This window comes from Aptenodytes patagonicus, chromosome 2 (genome assembly GCF_965638725.1).
Source record: "Aptenodytes patagonicus chromosome 2, bAptPat1.pri.cur, whole genome shotgun sequence".
NCBI classification, from domain to species: domain Eukaryota; kingdom Metazoa; phylum Chordata; class Aves; order Sphenisciformes; family Spheniscidae; genus Aptenodytes; species Aptenodytes patagonicus.
This window is the reverse complement of record NC_134950.1, coordinates 164,765,352-164,786,021: the sequence shown is the minus strand read 5'-3', so window position 1 is coordinate 164,786,021 and position 20,670 is coordinate 164,765,352. Positions and strand designations below refer to the sequence as shown.

Here is a 20,670-nt window from a genome sequence, read left to right as displayed (position 1 = left end):
TTATTTTAGGCACCACAGTTAATAGTATTGAATTCCAGAAGGAGAAAAATTACTAAGAGAAGGCAGAAAATTAAAACTTCACATTGAAAAACACTTCTTTCCTCAAATACAGTGCAAACTCACTGTGATTCAGATCTGACCACCAGCTTCAAGGCGTTTGAAAGATGCCTAATTTTCGATTCAAAGTTCTGTAAACAACCTTTAATTCTGAGCTAAATTTATCTTTTGATCCCATTCACCGCAACCCAAAGCTTTAGGTCAATGGAAACCTTTTAATTGATTTCCTTTGCTGTTAAATCTGGCAGCATCATCAACGTGTCATGAGTATTGCTGTTACTTGAACTGATGTTTTTGGAATGGGAAGCAGGACTGGAAAACGCCCTGCTGTCCTTCAAACAGGGCATTCGGCCCCATGGAAAAAGCTACATTTTAATGACTTAAATTTCATACAACCATGTACTTTTAATAAAATATTCGGTGTACTTGATTTTAGCCTGTCTGCAGGGGTAGATCCCTAATTTCCACTCAGTAAAATAATGCTCTCCTCATTTATTTGTGTATGTATTGATTGTCTCTGAAGGGAGAGCTCATGCAAGACCATGGAAAAGTGTAATCTGAATTGTGTTTTCCCCCAGTGCAGGTTGTCCTCCTGCGTTTACTTTGGGTTGCCTCAGTTTGCTTTACTTAGAGTAAATTTATGCCACTTCTTCTTTCTCTTAGCATTATACCTGCTCATATAAACTTGTACACAAGAGAAATGCACTCCCATCGCAGCCAAGACTCAGTAACATCTTAGAGCACCAGGTCCCAAGTTGTTCCTCATGAGAGCAGTTCATGCAGTTTTGAGCAAACCTAAGACAAACTGGGAAGCAGGTCCACAACACCAATTTTGAAGTCACTTTTCACAGCACCTCAAACTTCAACTTGCACTTCTTCACTCATCCTTTGTTCCTGTTGTTCCTGAAAAACATCTAGGAAATCAGTGTCAGCTCTGTAGAAACCTCCTGCTAGCTACAAGTCACTCCAATTTACTCACTTTTCCATATCCAATTGTCTACAAATAATTAAAATGTAATTGCTCAATATTCCACAGCTGCTCACATGCCCACGCTGATGGGTAAAACCCAGATACAGAGCTATACATCTCATAGAGCCAAGTCTCCGCTTGCAGAAGGCGCCTGGCTTTCGAAGGTGTAAGGTGGGCAGCGCTGGGTGGGACCGCATCTACCAAGCTGCATACTGTGGGGGAGCAGCATTAGCAAGTCATCTGCACCACCTCAAAGCCAAGCTTACTTCATCCTAAATCCATATTCAGTTTTCAATTATCGGTCTAACATGGCTGTTGTAAAGAAATTCTCAGACAAAAGAGAAATTAAAAAGCCAAGAATTAAATTTGAAAGCACTTGTACAGAAACCCAACATGCAAAGAGCTGTCTTGGACTTTCCTGCAGTGAACTTCCCAAACCGAAGGGGCTGCACCGGTGGCCAAGTACACACCTTACCCAAAAAACCTCCCCGTAGAGCTTCTGCCAGGAGAGGCTGAAGTGGATTTGTTGCCTTTTCAAAGGTGGGATGCTGGACGTGAAACCCCAACCAGCAGCCTACTGTTTCGAAGCTGTACTTACAAAATACCTGAAGTGGCTGGCAGCCAAGTATACCTTGTGGGAAGGTATTTTTCCTTTCAAGGCAAATCTTTTGTCAGATCAGAGCCATGGGGTTATGACCAGATGCTGAACTGGAGTAACCAAAGGGAAAAGACACAAAGACGAGCTTTTGGCTATTGCCAAAACAAGTGATACAGTATTAAAGATGAGCAAAAGCTTTAAACTCCCTGCCTTAAGTGGAAAATGTTTTAAGCCTCATGTCTGCAAATCACTTTCTGTTTTAATATCATCCTACCCTAACCACTAATACCCTTCCTAAACTGCTTATATTCAAAAGGCAAAATAACTTAGCTGGGAAAAGAGCAACTACATGGGAAAGAAAGTGCTGTGAATACCACACATAGCCTTTAAAATGAAAACAAGCTAGGAAGAAGTTGCTTCCAAGAAAAATAAGGACTATGCGGAGTAACAGGTTAGTCTGTGTTTTGAACAATGTGTGGGAGGAGGAACTGGAGGGAAGACGGGGTATGTTATTTAAAACAAAGACAGCATATACTTCCCCCACATATTGCTCCATGATGATAGAGAAAGGAGTAGTACAGCACGGACTCATTTCAGATAAAGCGGGGGACAAAAAAAACCCCAAACCCCTGTGAACTCTTACCTAGTGCTTTTTTTTTAATTGTAGATTGCCTGGATAAAATACAGATTTGCTATAAATCTGAAGGGAAGGCTCCAGTGCAGAGTTTCCCAGAACAGCTGAGGCTGGGAGGGACCTCTGGAAGTCTCTGGTCCAACCCCTGCTCAAAGCAGGGCTTCAACTTTAAATTGGGGTGCTCAGAGCTTTGTCCAGTCAACTTATTAAAATCTGCAAGGGCAGCAATTTCACAGTCCCTCTGGGCCCCCACTCCGATGCCATGTCACACCCATCAAGAACATTTTTCTAACACCTGCCTGGAGTTGCCTTCGCTGCCTCCGGCCCTTTCGCTGGGCATCCCTGAGATGCCCGGCACTGCCTTCTCCATAACCCCGTTTGGTAACTGAAGACAGCAAAAAGGTCTTCTCCTCCTTCTTCTTCCCCCTACATCACATTGCCCAGACCCTGACCAATGTAGTGGCCCTTTGCTGGACCAGTACGTCCCTGTCTCTCTTGTACTGGGGAGCCCAGAACTGGACCCAGCACTGCAGATGTGTCTCACAAGTGCTGAACAGAGGGAGAAGACCATCTCCCTCGACATGCTGGCGATGCTCCTCCTAGTGCAGCCCAGCACACAGTTAATTTTCATTTTAATACTATTAACCCAGCACCAGCAGGGCTGTAAAGGCAGGCAAGCATGGCAAGTCCATCTGATTTCAATGCACTCACAGTTTCAGAACTGATAAAGCAACCTAAGTCCCATTCACTTTTAACAGGTATTCTAAGCTGCTTGAGAAAATGGGATTTTAGTCACGTAGGCTGTGACAATTTCGAGCAGTGAAGCATTTATGCACCTTCAGAAACATGGAGCCATGCGCTGGTTTAGATCTTCTCAGAGCTCTTCAGCGCAGCATCTGTGCAAAGGTCTGAGATATCTGGTCTGAGGAGTCTCTGAGAAGTCTTGTCACTCAGGAAATGCTGCTCAAGCCACAGAGACTTTGTTTTGAGTGGAACGTAACCAACTAACTTAGTGTTTCATAATACATAGGGTTATTCTTTATTTGCACAGTAGCAGAATGCAAGAGTTTTGCTTGTGAAAAATTACATAATACAACAGAAATGCTAACCCATACATTTCCTGAAGTCCTGAAAAGGGTTTGTTAAATAAAATTCAATAAAATTTAATTAAATATAGTAAACCTTAGAGAACATAATTCATTACTGACCCCTGTTTAGCACTTTCTGAATAAAATCTACTTTAACATGGTAGTGAAGGGTATGTATCTGCATTAGTCTCTCTGTAAGAGAACTAAACGATGTGAAAGCACGTGGTAAGAAATGTTCTGTTTTGCAAAAAGCTGCAGAATGGGAAGAGTTATCAATTTAAACAGCAATTTTAATCATCACGCCCTTTGCAAGAGGCTGTCCCTCCTGCCTTAAGAACAAAAGACCACGAACACCCAAGCCCAGTGCAATTCCTGCAACCCTCTCTGGAGCAGCAGGGTCATGGGTATCTTCTGTTAGCTTAAAAATAGCATGGCCCCGTTCCAAGCCTGTTCCTGCGACAGTGATGTGACCTTATCAAAAGGATTTTGCTGACTACTGGAAGATTCCTTTATTTAACATTCTGTTGTACCTAGCTAGGACTGAAACAGTGCTGTTTGCTTGGATACTTGATTAAAAAGTCACAAGATGGCTTTGCTATGCAATGTATATTGCTGTTATTCATGCAGCAGCAAGCCCTTCTCTGTGTGCTCAATCAGCGGCATATTGCCTATGCAATATTTAAACTTATGTGGACTAGCAAAAAGAGCTTAAATGGACTTCAATTATTGTGAGGCTTGAAAAAGAGGGGAGCATAAAAAGCATACTTGAACTTTAAGCAGAGAAGAACAAAAGTCCTTGAATAGAAATGATGCTTGGAGTCTACCTGGAGTCCTTCAGAAACACTGACTCTCCTACTTTCAATCTCCTGAAGGTGTTTTAGAGCGAGGCAAGGACTGGAAAAGATGCCATTTCAATTAAGCTGCAGCAGAACTTCTGATAAACATAAAGAAAAATCCTATATGGGTTTGTATAGCTGCATTCCTGTGCACAAAAGTCACTACGAAATTACTTGTTCTGATTAAAACCAACGTTTTTAAGGGAAATTCTGATGAAGAAAAACAAGAAGGTCCCTCTATACTATTTAAAAGTCACTGAAAGCTATCAATACATTGCAGGAAACATACAGCCAAACATAGGTATACGCATCACTAATTCTGTACCTACGTTGTCACAGATTTAACAACAATTTATCATTGAGTTACTTCTTCTGTTCACAGAAGGAAAACTTGCTGTGGTCTGGCAATCCAGCATCGCCAGTGACAAGATATTATTCCTCTCTTTCCCTGTAACTCTGTCCCCTTCCTACAGCGACTAACCCCTTGGGTAGACCAGGTTTGGTTTGTAGACCAGCACTGGGAGCCTTTATTCAGCAAGAATGATTTAAAATCGAAGCCTTTTCTCAATCCTGCTCATTTCTGAGTCCTAATGGCGTGTTAGCCCACGGGGTGCTGAAGAGGTAAAATTTGTGCCTGATATAAAGCAGGCAAGTGCTCTGAACCATGGAGGTCTACGATGCCTTTCATATTCTGGCAGAGGAGCTCAAACACTCCCTTAATGGTCTTTTGATTGGAAACACATATCATTTATGACTATCCAGTGAAGGTCTCTTCCCCCCCTACAACAGGGCAAAGAAATATCAGTTAAAAAACCAGCTGAAATTCTCTATGGAGTCTACAGAAGCGAGCCGCCCTTAGCTCCCGAGATGACGTCCTTTCTGTGCCCACCTCCACCACAAACCCCACTAACATCTCCAGCTGTTCTCGAGCCCCAGCGCCGACGTCCAACCAGCCTCAGTGAAACCACCCTGAAAACTCCCACTAATGCGGACGCAGGATTTCTAAGCAAAGCTTTGAAGCGTGATTTCCCTCCGCAGCCCTGCGTAGGTGTCCGTGGCCCTGCAGAGGTCATACCCTAATGGCCAGCATGTCAGAAACCCAAAACACATGGTCAGTGAAAGCGATAACGAACAATTAGCACATGCCTCATCTGCACTTACTTCACTACCGCAGGTAAAGAATGGGCCAAGCCCAGAGGTACCGTGTATCTTCCTGAAATAACATGAGCAATTTCTTACTTTTTCTTGATCTGGAGAAAAACTTGATGCCCCCAGGAGAGGTAGACGGGTTAGAATTGGGGGAGGACTCTTTGGAGGAGGACCTGAAGATCCCACTGAAGCTCATTCGGCGTGGGGAGCGTGGGGGAGACTCCTGGTAGGGGAAGGGGAACACTGTTTTGGGTGAGCTGGGGCTATGTTTGGATCTCACAGGGGCAGAAACAGGGCTGGAAGGTCGGTTCTGGAGCCCTTTTGAGAAAAGGCCTTTTGAAGGACTGCCGGCAGAGTAGCTTTCTTCCACCTAAGGAGGAGAGAAAAAGGAAGAAAAAAGAAAAACCACCATTAATTCAGTTCAGCTTCGGCCATCAGGATCTCTGAACTTGTTTCAACACAGTCAACTCCTGTTTATTTGGGTGGTGGATTAGCCAGACCTCACCTTCCCCAACACCTGCCTGCACTGACACGCAGATGCGTGTGTGCCACCTCTCTGGGCTCCGTGCTGCCCCTTGCTCTTAAAGATGCCCTGAATTTCACAAAAAATTTCAACATGTGTGCATACATTTTATTATCACACATATAACACAGGATTTTCTTTACTGCTTTTTTTTGCCACACATCCTTCTTCCTACCCCAGACAACTGAAAGACAACTGACAATGAATTTATTTAAGGCAATGAATGGTCGCCATTAAGGAAACACAGTGCCCCAAAGTCTTCCTCCCGAATTTAAGCACCCATCTACAGTACTTAAATCTCCATCGCATGATGCAACACAGTACAGTGCACAGGTTCCCAAGCGCCTGACACGTCTCTACGATGCCGGCCACAGCAACAACTGTGGGATTGCAAGTCCAGTCCCAAAAATAGAGGAACCATTTTAGAGTGATTATGTTCCTGCTAATTACCCCATCCCTGAGCTTGGGTACAACCTTTCTAACAGCTGTATCTCTTTCGGGACCTGTGCTGGCTTTCCAGCTAGCGTGAATATCTGTGCACAACACAGCACTGCACTGTGCAGGCTTGCCCAGCGAGGGGGGGTGAAAATCCAGAAAAACAATCAAAAAAAAGGAGCAAAGATTAAATTCTCCCCACATACAATTAACAGAAGGTGACCCAAAACCTCTGTGGGATTTGCCTGTGCCTGAGCTATATGTAGAGTTTATTTCCTTCTGGATGCACAAAGTACTTCTGTGGCTATGAGGCTCCTTTTTTAGCTGGGGGCATTTCTCATGAATGAAGGGCCCTGTTCCTGGCAAAAGGCAGCAGTGGGTTTCAGGTCTCCAGGGAATGTGTAAGCAAAGGCCACAGCGTATGTGCCCGCGGGCACGGTGTGCCGCTGAGTTTCAAGCCCTTTACACGCCTGCTCCTCTCTTCCCAATTACACAATACAAACCAGGAGATATGGAGCAGACAGCAACTTCTACCTGCGAAGATACCGCCCGATGTGTGTCAGTCTAGTTAGGTATGGGTGCTGTTGCCATGGGAGTCATTGTAGGGAAAAATAGCATCTTTTATTAGGATGACTTAGATGATAAAAGAGATGAATGAAAGCTTCATAGGTACGTATGCCCTCCTTTGGGTCAGTGAAAGCCTTGTGTATATGAATCCAGCTAAAAATGGTCAGCTGAGTTTAAAACACATATGCAGTTAACTCCCTTTTCAAAATAACGTTTTGCCACAGCTCCAAAACACTTGCAGAAATATGTACGAGCAGCACAATGGCCAAATAGCTGCCCCCTCTGTAATACAGGATCTCACTCCTCATATTCCTTTCTGTCTCCTGCGTATGCAGTTTGGACCACCTGCTCTTTCCACTTGGATGGGACAGAGCTGGAATAGGTCCTGTGGGAATTGCAGAAGGGTCTGCAGAGAGCGTGATCTCCCATTTGGGAAGGTTTCTAACCTAAAAGGCAAGTGGCACTTGGCCTGGGAGATGGACACAAATAGCATGGGTCACTAGGAGGGGCACGGAGACATGCCAGCACGGCACAGCCCCGGACAGCCAATGAATTCTGCACTGTGCTCCTCTGCACAGCACAGAGATGTCTGGCAGGACGCACAACCACTTTTTGTACCTGCACACTTATTTTTGACAGCATGGACAAAAATATCCCAAAAATATACTTGTCCTTTTGCAGAAGAATTAGAGGAGCAGTTGCCCTGAAGGGGAAATTTTTTGAAAGGATAAATCAATTCTAACTGAAACACCAGGTACCAAACACTGACAGTATCCATCAGAGAAGAAAAAACCTGTATTTCAAGCTTAATGCAGTGGCCTGAGCCTCAGGTTTGCCTCCCAGCTCTGTCACAGATTCTTGCAATCTTGAAAACTCATTTCGTGTTACACATCTGTTCTGCCATGAGGACTATATCTCCTTTATTCCTCCTCTAAGTCCTCTGGCACACAGACAGTCTCCCGGTGAGTATTTATCAAGAATAATAGGGCACAATCCCTCGACTGAGACCTGGAATAATAACCACGCTATAAGTAAATTAATAAACAAATAGCACTTTTGTCATGGGTAAATAGTCCCAAAGTGGTAGCTTTTTCATAAAAGCTCATTAACTTTACTAAAATATCATCTGTAAATCATCTGAGACTATTTATACGTTGTTCTCTTCACAACTACATAGTCCAGGAAACAACCAAGTAGCGCAACGGCACCTCCTTTTGCATCGCGATTTAAAGAGGTCTGTTGCCAAATCTACTGCCTGCAGGTGAGGAGTAAGAATATTTTCAAGTTCATTTTAATCATAATACAAATCTGCCACTACTACTGTAATTTAGGACTGTTTCCAGGATGGTAATTTCATTATATTTTTTCCTAAAGTGACAAGCCATGACATTTGTAAAGCTAAGAGAAGGAAGTCATTCTGGTCCCACCATTAATATTTCATGTTATCTTTTTTGCATGTTTTTTTGGTTATAATGACACACTGATAGGAGACACTTTTAAAAGACTATGGTATCCTCAGGCGCTAAAGCAATTCTAGAAATGTAAAATGTCAAGCAACAATTTGTCACATAACATCAGTATTCCTTTGTATGCACTAGTCAGACACGAAAGCAAATGGTTCTCAAATTCCGAGAAGAAGCAGCGGGATATTTTTATTTATTGCAATCACAACCAGTTGCTTTCTCTCCATCGCACCAGGCAGATGAATTAGTTAATTGTCAGAGCACCAGGGCCATGCTGCTAAATACACATGTGCATGCTACTAGATTAAAGGAAATTACTATATCGAATTCTTCCCCAGCCGCTCCACATGTTAATTATACACAGGTTACGCCCACCTTCAAAGCAGATAAATACCTGTGATTTTGCTTTGGGAATTACAACAGGATTGCTTTCTTATAATATTATTTGAGGCTAATGGATTGCAAGTTTTAAAAGATAATTAGGTGCTTCTATGAGTAAAATCAGCAGCAACAACGGTTATCACAGCGTATATAAAAGTCACAAGGCAATGTTAATTTTCACGCTTCAGCTGGGAATGCAGAAGAATCTCTGCTGTGGAATAAACCCCACCAACCTATGCAGACTCAGTGTGACGACTCCAGCAGTGGTACTGGAGGCAGGTTACACAGCTAGATGGATCACCAGCCTGTTCTTCATGCTTTTTGGACTCATTTCCTGAAGCTATGACAGGCAGGTGGGCACAAAACTCCCACATGTGCTTTGGAAAGATAACTATTCCCCCAGTTGAGCTGTAGCAGCAAAAAAAAGTATTGCATCCTGGTTTCTCACATTAATAACCCTTGTACATCAGTTTGTGTTAGTCCAGGAAAAGCAGTAAAGTGAGAATGGGCAGAAATATGAAACACACCTAATAAATGCACATGGTGATATGGCTTATTTGACCCTGACTAGATAATGGGCCTTTTGGAGATAAGCAATCCAAAAACACGATGCAAGTACAATACAAATCAATGCACAAATAAGGTCTAATCAAACAAATTGAAAATTTCCTCTAAGTATGAAGACTGTTCACCTAATTAAAAAAACCCAAAACAATCAAAACAACCAACCAACAACAAAACATTCCTTGTGTTGGCTTTGTGCAGAGCATGTACGGGATCTTTGAGCTCTGTGCCTAACCTTGGACTCCTTAAACCTTAAAACTGGCTATGTTGGAGAGAAATGTCAGCTCCTGACCATGGGTCTGCAGAGAACAGTGCAGCGGGAATAGGGCTAAATTAGCAGCTCGGTAATACTGCCAGTGCAACCCTACCCTCAGTCTACAGCAATGGGCTCCCCGGTGAGGTTAACCAACCAAGCAGAGCCCTGTGCTGCATCAGATGTGTTGTTTCTAGCGACTTGACTCCGCTTGGTCAAGGCTAAACTGGTTATCTTGCATAGCAGTGAGTAAATATATCCTAACATGCTGTAAGACACTATCAGTTTTCATGCTTCAGAGCACAAAAGGATCCTCAGCTGGGGACCAGGGAGAGACTTTGCTCTGTTGTATACACCAAATGATCTTAGGCAGGCTCCTAAAATACATCCAGAACCGGCCGCTGTTGAAAATAAAGCAACAAAACGAGACGTCCTAACAGTGCTTGGCATCAAGCAGACTTACTTTCAATTTTTTGAATTAAACGTAAAGTGATAGCTTGGCACTTGCCCTGAGCTGGGCAGCTCTGGAGGATTTCAACGCAAGAAATAGCATCCTGAAAGCTGCCCCTGTCATTTCACCTGGATGTGGGAATCTTCCTCTCTTCCTAATCTCTTCCTCCTTTCTCCTAGCTACATTAATGGCTCAGAGCCATCATGTGATGGACCAGCAGACCCACATCTTCATTTGCAACAGACTAACTCCTGCATGACAAATTCCCAACATAAACCGCTACCAGTCCCAGACTACCCCATACCAGTGAATGAAACAGCTGGACACAGGCTAAAACCATCGAGCAGTTGTCCTTACGGCTTCCCTGCTCGCTCACCATCTGACTGGGCTTTAGTCTGTGCCGTAAGCACTCCCCAGGTGCTGCCTGGGTTCAGTAAGAACACAAGCCAGGGACAGTCCCAGGTTGCACATGGTCACCCTGCTCTAGTAGGTGAAAGAGTTCGGCTCTGCAACAGGACTGTGCCAAGCCCTTCATCTCCATGCCGAGAGAACGGTCCCTGACCTCTTTTATTTACTGATATTGTTGACATATCCCAAGTGAACAACCCTGTATCTTGTGCTGTTAAGAATTATCCATCCTGAAGGTCATCCAGGTTTTCTTGTATAAGGTCCTTTCCTGTGACAAAAAACCCCTCTCTTTCATCATCAACAAATTTCGTTAGTATGCTTCTATTTTTCATCTCAGCCTTACTAGCAAAGATCAGTCCAAGTAATGAGCTTGGGGAAACTCTAGTTCTGTCCCTCTACCCAACAGTCGTCCTTTCAATACCACCCTGCCATCTTTCCCTTCAACTGTTTTCTCACCTGACTCGCAATTCTTGATCTTATTTTACAAGAAAGATTAAAGTGCACTACATTTAATCAGTACTATATGATAATCCCCAATGCAATGCGTTAAGAGACCAAACTATTCATACTTCACCATAAACTAGTCTATTGTCGTCCACACACCATCCATCTCAGTCCTGCCTCTTCTCACTCACAGGCAGAAATTTTCCCAGCGTTGTCATTTTCTTTCCCATGCTTTGTATTGAAAATCTGATCCCTCCATTTTACCAAATAAAGTCCTCTCTAAGAAGGCATTTCTGCTCCCAACCTAGAATTTAGGGACCATTTAACTGCAGGGAAGAGAAGCGTCCTGCCAAAGCAATGTGGCCAGAAAAATGAACAAGCTGTGCTGAGAAGACCCTGACCACGAATAGGTAGAGGCTGTGTCGGAGCTGGGGAAACTCAGGCACTGCCCGTGTCCCTGTCGCAGCACCTCTTCGCAGCCATCTCCCCTGCTCCCCTGCCAGGGTGCTCCAGCAACAGGTCCTTTCTTGGGCATACAGCCTTCCCCAGAGGATGCCCTCCCTGAAAAATCTCTAACTCTGGTTCAGTTTCTAATGAATTTAGATTCATTTTTCAGAACAGTCTGAAAAAATAATCTGTCTGCAATACGAATGGGCTCAAGCTAAACAGCCTTTCAAATGCTTCTGAATTTAAGTGAAAGTTATTAAATGCTCCTGAGCTCCGTTCCTTTTTTCTCCAACTCCGAATAGTTAGGACATTTATGGAGCATTTGTGTTCTGTTTGCTTTTACAACAGTGAGCTATTTGACCTTTATTTTGCCTCTTCGCTTAAAAAAATTTTTGAAAGGTGAGTAACAGAAAAGGAATCGCCTCCCACCATCCTTGACAGGGACAGTAAACACAATTAGAGATGATACACCAGATAGACATCTGCGCTTGTTTCCTGCCCTTCCACTAGATCCCAATAAAAAAGCCCTTTGATAAAGTTAATTGGATGATTCTCTCATTCTTCTGGAATAAAAGAGCTCATAGAAACACAAGAGCTGACTTCATTAGACTGAAAGGTAATGAAGGACTTACTCTCCCAGGCACCACGTGGTCACATTCACCACCAATAGTTCCCTTGGTTCTGCATGAGCAGTAACAATTGAGATGACAACAGATTTTACGGGATCAGAGATGTCACTTCCCAAAACTAAAGCGCAATGACACTTCCCCAAATTAAAATACAATGGGATGCGGCCGGCTGCTCTGGCAGGCTCTGAGAGCCCTGTATTGCTGTACGGACGGTTGGGGTTAGGTTTCCAGCAGCGAGCAGGGCTGCTCAAAGGCAGAAGCAGGCTTGAGGAAAGGTGAAAGCAGGGCTGGCTCCCAGTCCACTTCCTAACCCTTAACTGCATTTATTTTAAAGCAGTGGATGGGAAGGAGCCACGCACACGGCAGTGCAGTGGTTGGCACACGTGTCCTTGCCCTGAGGCTCACTGCATCCACTGCAGGTGCCCCATGCCAAGGCTGCGGCACCATCCAGGACACACTCCCCATCCTCCTTGCTGAGGCCAGTTTACTGCTTATAAAAAAATGGATAATTAAAAGACTGGGAAAAAATAAATCAAAAGGAGATTTATTATCCAGTGAAGGGGGGGCTAAAAATGGCATATTTTTTGCTTCTCCCTGTTCCAGGGGTTGCTCCTGCAGTTCCCATGAGTCACTGGACAAAACAAAAACAATGCTGGGACCAGAAGCAGGACAAAGTGATCCTCGAAGTCCTTCAATATTGGAATTCAATATTCAAAACCCTCCTCAGATGTTTTCTGATCCTAGTTCATCAATGCTTTCCTGCATTACTGATAGCAGAACTGCCAGTCAGCGCTAAATGCAGTCATAACAAAACCTCTACTTTTCACCCTTCTCCTTTGTTCGTATGTCCAAAAACCAAACTCCTCCGTTAACCACCGTGTCACATCCAGAATCCATGTACAGCTGATTACCTACAGCTATTCTCAAAATCTAATCAAAGCTTTGTGAAAGACCTCCCAAAAATAAAGTCTCTACTATTTGCTCCTAGGTGTAACCGATCACAATTTGGTCAAACTGAAATGGCCTGTTTGTTTGCAAAATGTGTTTTAGGTGATTCAGGCCATTCTGCATTGGAGAGTTTCCTGCTCAGAATTTACTACTCTCTTCCCCCACTTTTGTATGAATTACAAATTGTATCAGTAATGAGTCTGTATTTCTTTCAAGTCACTGATAAAGTATGATATAGTATAGCAACAGAATGTTTTGTCTACCTAGAAACAAAATTTTCCACTGATAAGTCTCAATTTATTTTATCGGCCAGGTTTTTATTCATTTAATAGGCTCCATGTTTATTCAGTATCATTCCAGTTTCTTAAATCAAAATGTCTTGTGCTACTTTTTTATATACATGACACCGGCACTATAACATTTTCCAACCAAATTTATAATTCATTTCAAACCCCACATTAGTTCAATAAGAACTGTTTACCATTATTTCCAGTCCAAATGTCTATTATAATAGCATCGTTAACTATCCAACATTAGATATTGCATTGTTTTGCCCAAGACTAATGTTAGACTGACAAACCTGTAAATTATCCTAATTGCAAACATCATAAATATTAACACAGTAATTGCTTTTTTGCAGTCTTTTTGAACTTCATCTCTGCTCTAAGATTTATTCAAAATCAGCACTAGTCAGAGAAAGCCGTGCCAATTCATTCAAGGGAGTTTTATCAGAGTCGTTTGGATTTAATTTTAAAATGTTTAGCTTTAGCATCTTCTGCTTTAAATACACTTCAGTCATTAATACGACAGTCACCATTATCATTGAAGATAAACATCTCACCAGTTTTTTCCCCATTTAGAGAAAAGAACTTTTAATGCACACTTCTTTTCCAAGCTTTCTTCTATATTTTTATGACAATTCTATTATTTCCATAAAGGAATGGATCAATATTATTCTTCAAACTTCTCTTCTTCCTGCTCTTCCCTCCTCCATCTATAATTTGCTAGCTGCCTCCCCATGGAGAATTTTCTTCTTGAGTCATTTTCTTCTCTCTAATCATTCACAATCATGGGCTTTCAGCTGAAAGCAATGGCTATCGGTTTCCTGTAATTTCCACACCTTATCATTTGACCTACATTTTAGATGAAGGATCTATAAGCATTCAAGGTGCTAAGATCTCTAAAATTGATAGAGCCATTTGGGTGCAGAGGGGCACTCATCCCTGACTGCTGCCCTGACACGCCGTACCAGAATTATTTTCTAAATGATGCTCCACATCATTCATGATTTTCCAGGTCTCTAAACTGCCCCTCTTCCACTGTCTTTTCCTAGATCTAGGAAATCCAGTAAATCTAACTGCTTCTCAGCTCCCGGTTATCCTTGTCTATACTGCTGTATTTAATGATCCTTTAAGGTCTCTCTGCAAGAAGGATTCAAGCCATTTCTGGAGAGTCCTAGCTTTGAGCACGGGGCAATCAGCAATACCAGTTGTTTTAGACAAAGCTACCAGCACAAGCATTAAGGCACTTTGTCAGGCAATATGAAGGGCCAGAATACCTGCCACAGGCACAAGAGCTACCTTTCTCCATCACATCACACTAAAAACTTCTACGCAAGTCTTCAGAATATTATATTCTCCATCTTCCGCAGAGGAAGATGAAAACCAACCCTATCCCCTTCCTGCCACTGGTCATAAAGGAAAGAAGAAGACATCATTTATAATAGTAGCCATGCTAATGAGAAGTGATTAAGGCTAAACTTCAGGAAATGTGTGTCACATTCCCACGGCTGCCAAAAAAATTCCTATGTGAACCGGAACAAATAATTCTGCACTTGAATTTCCTCGCTGTGTAATGAGGATTGTTGAGATTGAGAGACACTTACATGGTAAAGTGCTGAGAATCTATGTGAAAAATGTTGATTCAGTTTCTAAAAGCCTTTCACAAAGAACAGGAGAATTAAATTAATGGCAGATTGGAAAGACAGGTTGTGAGCCATCTCTACCTTGATCTATAGCCCAGGTGACAGAAGAGTTAAGTGCAGGAAGAGAGACGTCCCTGATGAATTGCCAGTCTCCAACATGACTGGTGAATCGAAAAGCCATGCTACTGACAAAATACGGACTTTTAACATACAAAAGTTACACACCGCACTGTGATTTCAAACTTGAACAAAGAAAAACCATCTCACTTGAAAGTGAACAGCAACTTGGGAACTTCTTTATGTAGCACCAGCAGGGACTGGCAAACGTTTAGTTAGAATTAAATAAAATACTGCAGTCTGATGCTAGCCACCATTCAGTAGCAGCAAAGATCCCACCCTTTACATTGAGGAAAACGATATTTAGGATGAGATGTGCGGTAATGGATTTTGCTAGTTGATCTCTTTCTTATTGGAAGTTGGGCACTGCCGGTGGTTTCTTACGTGTTGCTGCACGTGTTGAACAGAACTCCAAGTATGATGTTAGAAAAAACTCTGGGTCTTATACACTCCATCAAAAAGGTCAGCTAAAAAAGCAATTTCAGATGTTAAGCCCCAGTTGCATGGTTACTCCAAAGTTAATTGCACGTCCATAAGCAGAACTTGAAGCATTTACTGAAGCTGCAAAAAGGGGCAACTACTGAAATATTCTTCCAGTTGTCCCCAAGACAAGCACTCACCAAAAGAGAGACCCAACACCAGTAAGAGGAAAAACAAGGGCCTCATAAATGGTAAAGTGGAATTCATTAAATGATATGATGTAATACTACACATAAGTGAGACTAGCTTTGGTATATTTTTTTCTTCAGGACTGAGATTCATGCAGCTTTCTCACCTTTCTTTGGGAAAAGGAGGTGATAAATGGAAAAATCAAGTTTTGGCTAGAAACATCTGCCTTCTTCCAGCATGACAACTCTTTCCAAAAACATCACATTGTTCACTTTATTCAAAACCACCAAACAAGCACCTTTTGGTAACACTGTATATTTTAGCTTCCCTGGCATCTACAAGAGTTTTTCTGTATCAAGTGACTCCTACGTGAGTCTTAAAAGGTCCAATGCAGAAAAGAACAAGGCCAATGTTATAAACATATTCAGTCACTGATGGATTGCAGAATTTTTTTAAACAACTGTCCTTTCCTGCGAGGTGCAAAGGACTAGAAACTTGTGCTGTCAACAGAGCTAAGTTATTATTGTTCTAGATGCAGATTAGCTTCACTAAGGAGATATTTATTGCTTCACCTGCCTTGAACTTTAACTGCAGACTCTTTGACGAATGGCTTGTAGCAGGTTTAATCTTCACAGGGGTCCATAGCCTTGTAAATATTGTCACAAGTCAAACTGGTCTGCTGTGTAGCTACAGATCAGCTTTTGGGGTTATCTACTGTTCGGAGGAGTATCTATCTCTTTTCACCAAGCCCCTAACATGGCTGGTAGGAGGCTTACATTTAGCAGACCAGCTTGTACTTCAACGCTTTGTGAAAATGATGAGGCCAGGACCTGAAGATGACAGATCACACCCACAATTTTTATTGCTTTGAAGATTGTGTAGGCGCTGTATAACCATCCCTAATGTCATCCATTGAATATGCTTGCCTGATCATTTTAAAGCAAGCAAACTCTGTGAATGTATTGGTTTAATTTAATAGCAGGCCATCAGAAAAACAAATCATAGCAATGCCTCCATAAGGATAACCTTGAGTTCATCCCACATCGAGGAAGACTATTTCCACCTTGTTTATGGGAAGGCTCTACCACTACGGCTTCAGCAAATGAAGGCAGCTCATTTTGCCAGTGCCAAGGACAGATAGATCAAGGACATTGAACAGTTGAAACCTCTGTAGCCAGACAACAACCATCGGGAGGCAATTCCAGGAAAACATACCAACAGCCACAGACACCTATTTGGGTGCTGCATGTCTGTAGCAACACCACAAATTTTGTTAGCTAACTATATTCCTGAGAATATAGTTATGCAATATCACCTCATTGAATTACAACAGTGTTACACACAACATCTGCAGTATTTAAAGCAATACCACCAGAGGTTAGCATCGTTTACAGGTTATACCACATAAGCACCATTATGGTAAGGTCTGCAAAAGTCACTATATTTGCCTTAGTGCATCACTCTCAACAGGTTAATGGTATGGCAGGAAAGATTAAAAACCCAAGTTTTTTTAAGCCTAATAAATTGTGTTTACCACCAAGGGACTCAACCACTACAGCGAAGGTGAAGCTTTGGAAATATCCTACCTTGCGAGAAGCATTTTTGTCTGTGCTCTCCACATCACCGTCCAAAAATGGCATGGCAAATGAGCTGAGATCCTGCCAGGACAGAGAAGAAAAATTGATGTCCTATATTAATGTCTTCTTCTTTCCATCAGAGCATCCCATGATTGTAGCCCATGGTTTTATTTCCGAAGTGCCCACTGCTTTACCCATAGTGACTGCTGGTAAGCAATAACACGGGCTCTGATCATTCTCCTTGGCTGTGAACTCAATGGTAGATGTAAGTAACAAGTGAATAGGAAGCCCTTAGCAGCGCTTGCACTACATCACCATGAAAAAGCACCTGCACAGCCAAAGTCAGAAGTCTTGTGCTAAAACTTTTAAGGGGAGGTACTCGAATCCCACAGAAAATTTCGTAGGAAATTACAGTTTAAATACAGCCGCTTGATCAGCAAATGGCCTATCTTGCCTTCAGTGGGGTGTATAATCTTAGTTTAAAGAGTATTTATGGCAATAAACAAAACCTGAATGAGAATATGTCGATGTTCTGAAAAATATGTAACACATACAACAAAGAGGGAGAAAACTGTGACACGGTGCTTGGGGAAGAAATAACCGATTCACTTGCACAGATTGGAGAGGAGCACCCAATTCTGCATGACTAAAGACAATGAAGCCATAAGAAAAGCACACATGCTCATCTTTAACTAACAAAAACAAACTGCAATTATATTCTACCTCCTGCCGTCTGTTCTGTTTATGCTACTTTGTGTTCCAGCCACGGGGTTTTTAGAGCTCCTTTCTACGTGCATAACGAAATTATGTTAGTGTCAAGTTTAGCATCTGTTTAATTAGAAAAGTAGATAATGAATAATTCTGTGACCAAAAGCATGGGGTTGCCTAATGCTTTGTGCTGAAGAACTGAGTCTTGAATCCCAAATCTTGATCTAAATGTCAGGAATACCTCCCCAGCGCAGAACCTCCCAGATGTAAGGCATCATCCTTTCCATGTAATGATTCAGTACTTCTCTACCACCACATCTGCATCCCATTTAAAATAGTTCAAAACATAAATAAATGTTTCACATAAACCTAACTTGAGATTAAACAGAGCTTAATTAAAAATTAGCACCAGCCGGGAAGTCTGCAAGGCTTGCTTGCCTTTAGAATTCAGAGCAGCCACAGGTCTAATCACATCACATTGTGTAATCATACTAAATCCAAAATGTGCTCAAAAATGTGTATAATTCAGGCATAATCCTTACAAGTGTTTGAAAATATTCTGGTTACATAACGAACAACAAAAATAAGGAACAAAATATTGAATTACTGGAACTGAAGCACATGGGAGTAATTCATGCCAAGTTGGAAAGAAAAAAAAAAGCAGCAGCAGCCAGACTTGGCCAAGCTGGCCCCAAATCATTAGGCCACAAACTAAAGTATTCATGACAAATTAGTATGCTCCTGGCTCCATCTATGCAAATTCAATGGGAACTATCTACAAAGCACCAACCCAACTATATAATGTCACCCTCATCACCACGCTTTGACGTCTGTGTTTCACATCACCTTTGTTTGCAAATAAAAACATAAGGAAACATCTCAAAAGCAAAAGAAGAGGCAAATTTGTTTGGTTTAGATTTTCACTGTTATCAAGATTTGATGGAGGCTGAACCAGGCACTGCAGGACCTTAAAGAAAAGCTTCTGTATGAATTTGCTTATTCTTACCATTAGTTAAGACCAAAATAACTTACATACTCCATATAAAAATTATTCAGCCATAAATGGCATATATAAACATTGTCAATAAATGGATTATTATTATCAATCCTACTTCATATGTTACTGCAAGACTTAATCTCTGTGAAGAAGTTTAAGAGCCTAATGGAAAGTTACACAAAAACATATCCCCTTGTGTTTACTTTAATTTAGCCAAAAGATTTACCAACATTTTCCTCTACCCATCTTCAGTAGTGAAGAAGCTGGAATCTGATGTGTGCTAAGTAATTTTCCATGGAATAGATCAAGGAAATAACCTCTTTTGAGCTCCACATATTAGCGTCCCTATATTACTACTTGTAATCCACAGGGAGAAAACCTGCTGTTTAGGAAGGCTGGAGACTGGATGGAAGAAACTGGGTTTAAGAGGACACATATCTAGTAATCAGGGTTGGAAAAGCTGTTCAGAAAATCTGGAACAGCTAGAAATGAAACCATAACTTCTTTTTTTGAGCAGAAACCTTCAAAAACAGGAGGGGGTAGGTAGGTTCAACTATTTTTCTAGGAGCTAAATTTCAGTTCCGAGTTACAATTCCAAGCTTAAAAACATGTATTTATTAAATTCTAAAGTCTAAAAGTATCATGAAACACAGCTGGTGACAATTCTGATTTGTAACTCTCAGATATCATGGAGGTATGCTAACTTCATCTGTCTTTACGTGCAGAACAGGAGATCTCTACCTGTAAGCAGAAATAACTGGAGCTATACCTCTCTGGACAGCATGAGACCTTTCTTTGTTAATACAGTGCTGGAGAACATTTCAAACAGGATAATAATTGTACTTTTAGTCCTATGATAAAGTCTGTAATTGTAGCTGCTACCTAACAACTTTTTCACCTTTCACTTCTTCATGGGATTCTATATGCGAAGGCATCCATTTACAGAAGGAGAAAATACATATATCAAATGCCAGGCTGCGAATACTGCTCTCTCAATTCCAACCTGTTGGCTAAGCAAGGAAATATTAGATGCTTATTTTCTCTTTGCATGTATCTCTGCAGAATACAGATTAGGTATCTATTTCTTTCTTGTGTTCCTCTTCATCCAGAAACACGTGACAACGCAGTTGATGATACAGTAACTCTTTAAAAAAAACAAACAAAAAACAACCTGCTCCAAAAGTGCTGCAGAACACCACAGTGCTCTTGACAGGCCAATGGTGCAGCCTTAGCCCTTATCACGTATCTGACTGCTCTGATCTTATGCCAACTGATACACATTGAAGGCTCGCTCTGTCATTAACCTGGGATTGAAACCATTCTTAGACAGCGTTCTTGCTCTCCAGCTCTGCTTTACTGCACATGGGATAAGCGCCCCGGAAACTCACATGGTTCTGGAGAGACATTTTAAAACCTTCTGCCAAAGGCATACAGTGACGTGTTGGTACAAGGAAGAGTGCTTCTCATTTGAGACTGCAGAGCCCTGGCTGAAGAACGAACGGCATTACTCCCTGTATCCATCAGTCCTGCATTATATCCTTGGAAAGACAACTTCTGTTGAGACCACAGTCTATGACCATCGCTGTAAGGAACAAAGGCCACCAGAGATTGCAGCTCCTAGTGCTGCTAACTTGGAATTAAGAGTATGCAGTCTCTTTTGTAAAATTTTGTTAGCTTTCCTGCCATGCTCCTGTTCCTCAGTCAGTCCTTCACATTGCTCAGTGCCATCTGACAGCCAGACATCACTCCTGCCATCCCCAATTAGAAAAAATGACCTTTTGAGCAGTTTAGATTTACTTTACAGCCACAAAGCTGCCTCAGATTTATTTTGTTTTCAATCCACTTTTATTTACAAGAGGTTGTCATGGCAGCTCCTGTTATATTCGCTGAAGA

At 41.9% G+C, this 20,670-nt stretch overlaps 1 protein-coding gene across 7 annotated transcripts in view; it reads right to left on the bottom strand.

The window, feature by feature from the left end:
* The window catches only part of PRKAG2 (protein kinase AMP-activated non-catalytic subunit gamma 2), a 230,471-nt gene that overhangs the window by 145,388 nt on the left and 64,413 nt on the right, over window positions 1-20,670 (bottom strand). For 6 of the 7 annotated variants that reach the window (XM_076331958.1, XM_076331964.1, XM_076331962.1 and 3 more), the window contains exons 2-3: window positions 17,082-17,153; window positions 5,423-5,702 (exon numbers count right to left, since the gene is read on the bottom strand). In XM_076331958.1, coding sequence (XP_076188073.1) covers window positions 5,423-5,702; window positions 17,082-17,153 — 352 coding nt within the window. The remainder of the gene's footprint in view (window positions 1-5,422; window positions 5,703-17,081; window positions 17,154-20,670) is intronic. The other variant, XM_076331960.1, reaches the window with a different exon arrangement.